Source organism: Coregonus lavaretus (assembly GCF_964263955.1).
Source record: "Coregonus lavaretus genome assembly, contig: HAP1_SCAFFOLD_2073, whole genome shotgun sequence".
NCBI classification, from domain to species: Eukaryota; Metazoa; Chordata; class Actinopteri; order Salmoniformes; family Salmonidae; genus Coregonus; species Coregonus lavaretus.
This window is the reverse complement of record NW_028159078.1, coordinates 36261-48041: the sequence shown is the minus strand read 5'-3', so window position 1 is coordinate 48041 and position 11781 is coordinate 36261. Positions and strand designations below refer to the sequence as shown.

General features: G+C 39.9%; 1 protein-coding gene across 1 annotated transcript; it reads right to left on the bottom strand.

The window, feature by feature from the left end:
* Nucleotides 1-931: 931 nt before the first annotated feature.
* LOC311123296 (T-cell ecto-ADP-ribosyltransferase 1-like) lies at nucleotides 932-2561 on the bottom strand (the record flags this gene model as incomplete). Its single annotated transcript, XM_084197556.1, has 3 exons — nucleotides 932-1714; nucleotides 2336-2418; nucleotides 2534-2561. 3 exons carry the CDS (start codon nucleotides 2559-2561, stop codon nucleotides 932-934), a joined length of 894 nt encoding a protein of 297 aa, XP_084053682.1.
* Nucleotides 2562-11781: the final 9220 nt, after the last annotated feature.

The following is an 11781-nucleotide window of genomic DNA, read 5'->3' as shown; positions in this document are numbered from 1 at the left end:
AATTTCAATCTATTACCGTACATTATATTATTTCCAAAAATCTTAATCTGAGAAAGTAATGCGTGTTTAACCATTTAACAGGATCGTTATACCTGAGAGCTGAGAAAGATACATTTGTTTCCTTTGATTACTTCTCCTTGTACATTGGTGGGAGGAATGATCAGTAATATACAGAACATAATTAAACAGCAACATGAAGCCTGTATCGGCTGTTCTGCTGATTGTGATTAAAATAAAAATGAACTGCTTTTCTGATTTATTTTGGCACCAATATGCAGTTGAGCTCTTACGAACTCTATTGCTCGCTAGTGTGTAGACGACTTCACAACATAGTTTATTCTCTGGGGACTTCGTCTGGATGTTGGTCACTGTGAATACCTCATAGAGAGAAATTAAGACTTATCTCTCTCCAGTAAATACAGAGTAATATGATATGTCAGCTCCAAGACATGTGGAGATCTCAAAGCAGGACGTCGCTCCAAATGAATCTCTTCCTATTCCCCTGCCTAGAGTGCTCAAGGTGAAGGTGCCGAAATCGATTTCTTTGATGACAACGTTCTGATCAAATTACACTTTGGTTCTATGATAGGTGGTAATAGTGCTTTTTGAGGTTGGTTCGGTTTCAGTTAGATTATTAAAAAATAATAACTGATTTCGGTTTTGATTATTTTTTAAACATTAAATACACTATGCGTTATAAGGGTTGAATTCTGTAAAAACACAGAATAAAACAATTAATAAAAGTCCCATGATAGTAGTGACTGCCCATTACTGCTTATCACTTATTAACCATCATTTATTCACATTTCTTTAATAAAATATTTCAGTTGTTGTGTATGTTACATTTCTTTTATTTGATGACTTTATTCTTTCATTCCAAATAATCATCTCTACAGAGCTGCTGCCTATGCTGTCTGACAAAATCACTATTTTAATTTTGTAAATATATGAACACTATTGCGACTATGAACATAGTTAATAGCTTTATGTAGCAGTAGCCTGTATCTATTGCTTTACAATTCAGGTCACTCTTCCATTTTCCAGTGCTCTTTAGAGTGTAGACGACTTTACACCACAGGTTATTCACTGCTGACTTCATCTGGATGTTGGTGACTTTGAATACCTCATAGGGAGGAATCAAAACTTCCCCCTCGTTTGCACAGGCAGAGTAATATGTCAGGTTAACACCAAAACATGTGTTGATCTCAAAGCAGGACGTGTCTCCAAAATCGTATAAGGTCTTATGTATAGAACTTGAGACAAAATAACCAAAGCGCATTTCTTTGTTGACAACATCCTGATCAAAAGTTACATTGGTTCTAAGGTAGGTGGTCCAACATGATGTTTGACTTTGTTTGAGAATCTGAATGGCGTCAGTTAGATAGAAGTGCAGGGAATGGTACTGGAATGATGTTCCATACCCATATCTGCCTTCTCTAACTGCTTCGTTGAAGTTCAGGTAGATGGATTCGGATGGAGGTTGGGGTTTGTTATTTGTGTACAAATACATAGCGATGGAATGCACTTTTTGCAGACCATCTTTTGGAGTGGAGGCATGTTTCTCTGCAATGTCCCAGGCTCTTCTGAAGTTAGTGGTGGTGTTCCTCTCATGTGGGAGGAAGTAGCTCTCCACTCTCTTAAAGGCTTCGTCTCTGCAGACATCGTATTTGTCGTCAACAGAATCAGCTGCCATGTCCAGTGGGAAAATCTCCTTCTGTAACAGTAACATTCTTTAGGGACATTCTCCTTACAGACCTATCAGGTCCTTGCTTGGGTGATAAAATGTCTACCGATCCCTTATTGGCCGCAGTTTGTGAGGCCAAATGTGAGGAAAACAATAGTAGACTTGTGTGTTTGTTGGTTTATGTCAATGTGCAAAATGAAAGTACAAAATAATAGCACCGCCCAAGTCCCAAAGCAGGACGACAAAAATATGATAGACATTTGTTTTTTCTGCATAGCTCAGGGCGTTGTCAAAACAACATGAAGCCTATTCACAGGAATTGCCCATAACATTTAAGGACACTCTTTTCTTGTCAGAAAAAACAGTCGTGGGACACAATTTTTTAAAATTATGTCTCTGTGAAAGGAGAACTTGTTCAACTTATCTCTGTAAAAGGAGTCCTTGTTCGACTTAAAAATATAAATGAACCCTGCTGGTGTTAAATTTAAAGTTGTATGAACTTATACTTTATAATGTAACAAATATGTTATTGCCTTGTTTTGTTAACTCAACTTGATTTCCTGATTTGCCATAATTTATTATAAGCAGGGTAAATCAACTAAACTAGGTAAATGAAATATTAGGTTTGAGGTTGTATTTTTCTTAGGGTACCTGTGTCACCAGTCCAAAGTGAAGACAGAGAATCAAAACCAAGACAGAGATGTAGTTTTTCTTCTTCTCAGTGCTCTTCACATCTAAAGATGAGAACACAACCAGTCAAAGGATGAGAAACATTTCCATTGTGCCTTTACATACAAATAAGTTGCAGCTACATACAAAACGGTTGTCATTGCTAAAAAAATATCTCACCATCAATTAAGGAATATCCACCACCCATGTTGCAGAAGTTGTTGACCTCAAATCTACAGCATGTTCAAAGTATATAATCAAATAAAGTTAACTCTTATTTCAACAACCCAAGTGATACAACAACAACAAGTGATACCTGTTCCTAAGACTGGAATAAAATATCACATCCTGTCAAATGGAGAAGCACTCACCTGCACTCTGTACTAGTAACTATTGATGCAAGGAGCTCTTCAATCAAACTCTTCTTACAGTGTATCAGTTCTCTCTGTCATCCCAATCATGCCTTTCTTTTTATAGCTGTGATAATGACGATCCATCCCACACAGTGACGTTGAGGTCTCGACTGAAAGAGAACCTTAAAGTTACTTTCTCTTTCAATTTGGATAAATCTTTACCTTCACGTTCTTCATTACAATGTAATATCTTTATAGTGATAGTGAGGTATATCAAATCAAATCAAATCCAAAAATTGTATTTGCCACATGCGCCGAATACAACAGATGTAGACATTACAGTGAAATGCTTACTTACAAGCCCTTAACCACCAATGCAGTTTTTTAAGAAAATAGTGTGTAAAGTGTTAAGTAAAACATAGATAAGTAACTACAGCTGTATCTGTAGTTAGTACTACATCCACCCAGGTCTCTGTCACCAACACTACATCTGTACCTGTAGTTAGTACTACATCCACCCAGGTCTCTGTCACCAACACTACAGCTGTACCTGTAGTTAGTACTACATCCACCCAGGTCTCTGTCACCAACACTACATCTGTATCTGTAGTTAGTATTACGTCCACCCAGGTCTCTGTCACCAACACTACAGCTATACCTGTAGTTAGTACTACATCCACCCAGGTCTCTGTCACCAACACTACAGCTGTACCTGTAGTTAGTACTACATCCACCCAGGTCTCTGTCACCAACACTACAGCTGTACCTGTAGTTAGTACTACATCCACCCAGGTCTCTGTCACCAACACTACAGCTGTACCTGTAGTTAGTACTACATCCACCCAGGTCTCTGTCACCAACACTACAGCTGTACCTGTAGTTAGTACTACATCCACCCAGGTCTCTGTCACCAACACTACAGCTGTACCTGTAGCTAGTATTACGTCCACCTTTGACTCTGTCCCTGAATCTAAGGTTTCTGTGTGATGCTCTCTCTCCTATGGAATAGAGTAGAGCTATAGAGTTGTATAATAGTTAATGTAGGTAGATGTCATGTGGAACAGTGGAATCAGTGCAAAGACAGTTGTGTTATTAGACGTAACCGGTATGTATATGTTGTGTTGTACTAAAAGACAGTGTGGAAATATGAACTTGTTGTCATAAAACATGTGAAGGGTTTGATTCTTCTTTCTAGTCTCTTAAATCTGTCAAACTGAAACTATGGAGATATTGTCACAACTTCTGAGTAACTCTTCACAGTCAGCATAGATAAAGAAAGACCCCTACTATATACAGTTGAAGTCAGAAGTTTACATACACCTTAGCCAAATACATTTGAACTCAGTTATTATCAATTCCTGACATTTAATCCAAGTAAATATTCCCTGTCTTAGGTCAGTTAGGATCACCACATTATTTTAAGAATGTGAAATGTCAGAATAATAGTAGAGAGAATGATTTATTTCAGCTTTTATTTCCTTCATCATATTCCCATTGGGTCAGAAGTTTACATTCACTCAATTAGTATTTGGTAGCATTGCCTTTAAATTGTTTAACTTGGGTCAAACTTTCGGGTAGCCTTCCACAAGCTTCCCACAATAAGTTGGGTGAATTTTGGCCCATTCCTCCTGACAGAGCTGGTGTAACTGAGTCAGGTTTGTAGGCCTCCTTGCTCACACACGCTTTATCAGTTCTGCCCACACATTTTCTATAGGATTCAGGTCAGGGCTTTGTGATGGCTACTCCAATACCTTGACTTTGTTGTTCTTAAGCCATTTTACCACAACTTTGGAAGTATGCTTGGGGTCAATGTCCATTATTGAAGACCCATTTGCGACCAAGCTTTAACTTCCTGACTGATGTCTTGAGATGTTGCTTCAATATATCCACATACTTTTCCTTCCTCATAATGCCATCTATTTTGTGATGTGCACCAGTCCCTCCTGCAACAAAGCACCCTCACAGCATGATGCTGCCACCCCCGTGCTTCACGGTTGGGATGGTGTTCTTTGGCTTGCAAGCACTCCCTTTTTCCTCCAAACATAACGATGGTCATTATGGCCAAACAGTTCTATTTTTGTTTCATCAGACCAGAGGACATTTCTCCAAAAAGTACGATCTTTGTCCCCATGTGCAGTTGCAAACCGTAGTCTGGCTTTTTTATGGCGGTTTTGGAGCAGTGGCGTCTTCCTTGCTGAGCGGCCTTTCAGGTTATGTCGATATAGGACTCGTTTTACTGTGGATATAGATACGTTTGTACCTGTTTCCTCCAGCATCTTCACAAGGTCCTTTGCTGTTGTTCTGGGATTGATTTGCACTTTTCTCACCAAAGTACCTTCATCTCTATGAGACAGAACGCGTCTCCTTCCTGAGCGGTATGAACATGGTACCTTCAGGCGTTTGTAAATTACTCCCAAGGATGAGCCAGACTTGTGGAGGTCTACAAGTTTTTTTCTGAGGTCTTGGCTGATTTCTTTTGATTTTCCCATGATGTTAAGCAAAGAGGCACTGAGTTTGAAGGTAGGCCTTGAAATACATCCACAGGTACACCTCCAATTGACTCAAATGATGTCAATTAGCCTATCAGAAGCTTCTAAAGCCATGACATCATTTTCTGAATTTTTCCAAGCTGTTTAAAGGCACACTCAACTTAGTGTATGTAAACTTCTGACCCACTGGAATTGTGATTCAGTGAATTATACGTGAAATAATCTGTCTACAAACAATTGTTGGAAAAATGACTTGTGTCATGCACAAAGTAGATGTCCTAACCGACTTGTCAAAACTATAGTTTGTTAACAAGAAATGTGTGGAGTGGTTGAAAAACTAGTTTTAATGACTCCACCTAAGTGTATGTAAACTTCCGACTTCAACTGTATATACAGCCCAAATATTACTACTGGTACACAGGAAGCTACAAACAGGAAATAAGTAGGACTTTTATGAATAAGATACTACAAACAATAGCTGTGTGTAATAGTGTGTATTCGTGTGTGTACGTGCAAGCATGTGTAGTTTACAGATTTATTCAATTGTTTAAGCACAATTTTGGAAACACTACACACAATTAGCACAACTCTACACCAAAGTAGCACAACACTTCAGATCATTTGCAAAATGGAACACTTTTGTCAAAACTATACACGACTTCATAAAAACAGTATTTTGTTACCATACGAAACACACATTTCACATGACTTCAATATTTTTGAACCAGTTACACACTGCTGTTACTAACCTAAAACACTTTTAGCAAGTCTAATTCTCAGTGATTAGAGTACTGTAAATGAAGTACACAGAGAAAGTGCAACTATACAAACACTACACAAGACCAATGCTGCAGACTGAGGAAAATATCATTTATATCTCTCCATATACCCAAATCAGTCAACATGTCAACATGGAGAATCACAACAAAACATGTCCCAGTTTTCATGCTACTACAGTAGTGTGCATAACACTGTTAGCTCAGCAAACAACAGACAAACGTAAAATACTGTATCCAGTACAGGTTACAATTACAGTAAATAACAACAACAACAAACATAAAAAATTATCTGAAAAAAACTGACAATATTGTACAAACAATACTACAGTAAACATACTATACATTATCTCTTCGCCTAGCTGGATCTGGCCAGAGAATTTCATCAACATCACAAGCAATATCCTCATTAGCAAGACAATGTGGGAAGAACCATCTTGAATGTCGAATCCATCCTTGCACAGCTGCGGCGTGGACTTGGTCACAGGCATCCTCCATGGCCTGAATGAGGGGTACCTGAGCCTGGGGCTGGAGATTGTCGTGTATGAAGATTATGACTATTCTAGAGGAATCGGAGAGAATGTTTATTTTAGTTCAAAAGTAGCCAGTTGTAGGGTGACGCCCCAGGGGAGACAGGTGATTGGACAGCAGAGGGAGCAACCCATATTTTTACATTGTTTATAAGTATATGCTGGAGGAAAAAGAGGTTAGAGCAGCCATTACAATTCGAGGACACTGCTCTCCGGGTGTCATGACACCTGTAACTCATGCTGAAAGCTTGTGATATGAATAAACTTATGATCAAAGGTTCAGTATGAGCGGACTCCTTTGTTTGACAGCAATGAGCACCAGCATTCGACGCGATACGACAAGATCGTAAACCTTCCACCGCCATGCAGAGAAAAACTCTTCGATAGGGTTTATAAATGGAGAGTATGGTGGAAGGTATAGTACTGTCAACTGTGGATGTTGTTGAAACCAGTTCTGGACCAAAGCAGTGGAATGACACATTGTCCCAGATGACAGTGTATTGCATCTGGTGCATTTCATTACCTGCTGTTACGATGTGGTGCAATCGGTCCAAAAATGTGAGAATGTGAGGTGTGTTGTAAGGGCCCATTTTGGCATGACGGAGGAGAACCCCATGCTGTGAAATGGCAGCACAAAGGGTGATGTTACCCCCACGTTGCCCTGGGACATTGATTATAGCCCTGTGGCCAATGATATTTCTGCCTCTCCTTCTTGCTTTTGTGAGGTTGAACCCTGCCTCATCAATATATATGAATTCATGCAGGATTTCCTCAGCATCCATCTGCAAAACTCTCTGAAATACAGTGAAAGACAAGATTGTGTAGTTCAGGATAGGTCTAGTATACAGTCAATGTAAAAAAAGTCATGTGTGCAGTATGCAACATCACAGTGCTAAAGTGAACAATACAAACCTCCACATACTCATGCCGCAGCCGTTTGACCCTCTCTGAATTCCGCTCAAAAGGCACTCGATAAAGTTGTTTCATTTTAACCTGATGTCTTTTCAGGATGCGTGCCAGTGTTGACTGAGAGACCTGATGGACATTATTGAAAATGGCATGGTCACCGATAATGTTGGCTTGTAGTTCTCTGAGCCTGATAGCATTATTGGCCAAAACCATTTTTATTATCTCTCTCTCTTGTCCTTGTCGTTCCTGACCCTCAATCCTATGTAGAGAATAATACATGTAACTTACTGTACAATGTCACAGGAAGGGGTATCACAAGTGCTGATATGGTTCATACAATAAGCGGCTGATTACTGTAACTGTAGACAGATCTTCTTTTACCTGTTTTCCTGTCGAAATGTCCTTATGACAGATGACACTGTATATCTGCTAAGATTTGGCTGAACTCTCAGTCCAGCCTCCCTCAGCGTCAATCCGTGGTTCACAACATGGTCCACTAGTGTTGCACGAATGTCATTTGATAAGTTTGGTCCTCTTCTTCTTTGTGCACGTTCTCCTCCTGCTTCAGGTCTTCCTCGACCTCTGGCTCGGCCTCTGCCTCTTCCTCTACCTCCTTCTCCTCCTCTGTGTACTCCTCCTCTCACCCTCACTCTTCTTCTGACTCCTTCCATTTTGGTTGAAAGCAGGTGAACCTACCTGCTGCATTTTTATAGTGCTTAAACCTGATTGGTGTGTCTACAATTTAGCAATCGTGTTTGTGCACCTGATGGCTGTGTTTAACAGATTGGCTCATAGGTGTGGTAATTTGACAGTCAGTGCTTTGGAATTGCAAGGAAGTGACATCATGATATAGTTCTGTGTCTGATGTATACATGTGTGTTTAGTGTTTTGCAAATCACTGTGTGTAATGTTTTGCAAATAGTGTGAAGCTGACAATGTGCTTACAGTTGTGCAAATCTAGCTTTGTGTTTTGCTCCTTGAGTGTAAGGTTTTGCTAATTGTGGGAAAAGTTTAATTTTAGTGTGTAAGCAATCGAAAAAAACTGTAACGTCACCATGACAACATACTGTAACACATACAGTAGCCTACAGTGCACACAACTTCCTCTCTCTCTCTCTCTCTCTCTCTCTCTCTCTCTCTCTCTCTCTCTCTCTCTCTCTCTCTCTCTCTCTCTCTCTCTCTCTCTCTCTCTCTCTCTCTCTCTATGATCACCAGGTCTGCTCCTCTCTCCAGACAACGCTGTCTGCTATCCTCCCAGGTTTTTTTCTCAGTAGAGCGGAAGTAGAAATTGGAGTCAAAGTATCTCCATTAAGAGTCAGTTAGAAAGGTAATCATACAGTATAAATAACCATAGGACTCAGTGAGAAAGGTAATCATACAGTAGATATTACCATTAGGAGCCAGTTAGAAAGGTAATCATACAGTAGATATTACCATTAGGAGCCAGTTATAAAGGTAATCATACAGTAGATATTACCATTAGGAGTCAGTTAGAAAGATAATCATACAGTAGATATTACCATTAGGAGTCAGTTAGAAAGGTAATCATACAGTAGATATTAACATTTTGAGTCAGTTAGAAAGGTAATCATACAGTATATATTACCATTAGGAGTCAGTTAGAAAGGTAATCATACAGTTGATATTACCATTAGGAGTCAGTTAGAAAGGTAATCATACAGTAAATATTACCATTAGGAGTCAGTTAGAAAGGTAATCATACACGTGTGTGTGTGTGTGTGTGTGTGTGTGTGTGTGTGTGTGTGTGTGTGTGTGTGTGTGTGTGTGTGTTTGTGTTCTCGCATCAGTGTGTATCTCCTCAGGACCTGAGGATTCAGGGAGAAGACTCTACAGGATGGGTGCTGTGAGCTTTGGGATGCTGTGTGTTCTACAAGTCACTCTCAACATCTCCCTGAGACTAGTCTGTGAGTGTATTGTTTTCTAATCATTACACTATATCAGACTTTCACAACAAGGTCCTGAATTCAGATGTTATCTGTGTACATTAGGTAAGTTCCTCCTCTGTTACAGACCAGTTACAACAACCTGGCTGAAGAGAGAGGCCATCTTCAGGCAAAGCTTTTTGTGATAGGTGAGATATAATCGTGATTAACTGGAAGTAAAATCAACAGTAATTATATAACAATGGGTTTGTGAGTATAGAGATACTAGCTACGTTTCTCAATGTGTTCACCTTTGTTCTTCAACAGAGCAGTATTGTCAAGATGAATGGAGATACTTTGATTCCAGTTTCTACTTCCTCTCCACTGAGAAGAAAACCTGGGCTTCCTCCATCCTTCCACCATTTTAAAGTAGTCAAAGTAGTCAACTGGGTGGGTTTTCCTATTGGTTGTAGCCTCCATGGCGTTGCCCGTACTGTCACAGACACTATAATGGGACAGATATAAAGAGTCCTCTATCTATCTCTATGGGTCAAGGTCACAGTAATAGAAGGAAGAAACTGAGCTTGTAGAAAACAGCCAGTAGGGGGAGACAAACACTTATAAAAGTAGGTATTATACCCAACATGAGGGACTTTTCTGACCAGCATCCCATTGACAATCAGATTATAGACAAAACCTAAAACTGACCCTTATCTTAACCCTAACTTTCACCTAATTTTAACCAACTCAGAAACTGAACTGATTATAAATGTATAATTGAAGTTTAAAATGAAGCCTTTTTCTTTATAGATGTCCTGTTTACTTGTGGTGACGTTATATCCATGGATGAAAAGTGGCCTGTGTTTTTAGGACAGATGCAGTGCATAAGGCCTACATAGAATGTGAATAATGACATTAAGGGTACGTCTCAAATGGCACCCTATTCCCTGTATAGTGCACTACTTTTGACCAGGGAACATCACTATTTAGGAAATTGGGTGTCATTTGGGACACAGTGTTTAGGGAAGTTATTGCTGGAGCACCTATTGTATTGTAATTTCAGTTGATTTCAGCATGCGTTGCTGTGCCAACTCATATTTATCCATACCACTGACTTCCTTTAATAACAGCTTCCTGTCTGTCTTTATGTCTGTCTGTCTGTCAGTGGTTGGTGGTTACTAGCAGACCTGGGCCACGTATTCATTAGGGCAAACCATAGCAAAATGTTTTACAACTGCAAATGAAAACACGTTATTCGTATGGGACAGGTACAGTTAGTTCCTCCCTGTTTCAGTTTGCTTTCTTCCATTTGGTGCCTAATGAATATGACCCAAATACTTTAGCTGTGCTTGGTTTAGCTTGCCTGGCTTAATGGAACCAATAGAATAGTCCCAAACGCTCAAAGTATTTGACAGATTTCCAATAGTTTTTAAACCCAGGTCTGGTTATTCCTTATTTTGTAAAGGATCCAGATACATTATTAGCACTACACTAGCACTACACAGCTGATTCAAATCATCAAAGCTTGATGACGAGTTGGTTATTTGAATCAGCTGTGCAGTGCTAGGGCAAAAACCAAAACGTGCACCCAGGACTGAGTTTGGGAAACCCTGCTTTAACGCAACATAGCTATAGTCAGTAAACATTGTTGAACATGACTGAGGGCATATATGCCAAGCCAGATATGATCAATACAAATTTAACAGAGGTGAGATGGAGGAAAGGATTGTGGATATCTACATCAGTGCAGACACACATGCCAGTTACAACACCCTTACTGAGGAAAGAGACCAACTACAGACCAGCTAAGAACACCTATCTGAAGAGAGAGACCAGCTACAGACCAGTTACAACAACCTATCTGAAGAGAGAGACCAGCTACAGACCAGTTACAACAACCTGACTGAAGAGAGACACCAGCTACAGGCCAGTTACAACACCCTGACTGAAGAGAGAGACCAGCTACAGGCCAGTTACAACACCCTGACTGAAGAGAGAAACCAGCTACAGACCAGTTACAACACCCTGACTGAAGAGAGAGACCAGCTACAGACCAGTTACAACAACCTGACTGAAGAGAGAGACCAGTTACAGACCAGTTAAAACAACCTGACTGACTAGAGAGACCAGCTACAGACCAGTTACAACACCCTGACTGAAGAGAGAGACCAGCTACAGACCAGTTACAACACCCTGACTGAAGAGAGAGACCAGCAACAGAGGGAGAGAGATGATTTTGAAGGCTGGTCCTACATCTCGACCAAGACTAAAAACAGGAAAGACAGCAGATAGGACTGTATATACAGTGGAAGGGCCTTGAGGCCTCATTTATCAATACTACTTAACCCATCAGAGTTTAAGCCCTGGGGGGGGCTTACTGCTATTAGCCCATACAAACGTATTGAATAACAGATTAACTTCATGGAACAACAGAAAGTCCCAAAAAATTGCAGAAGGAAGTTTGTTCTGAAGTGTCTCTTCTATCTGA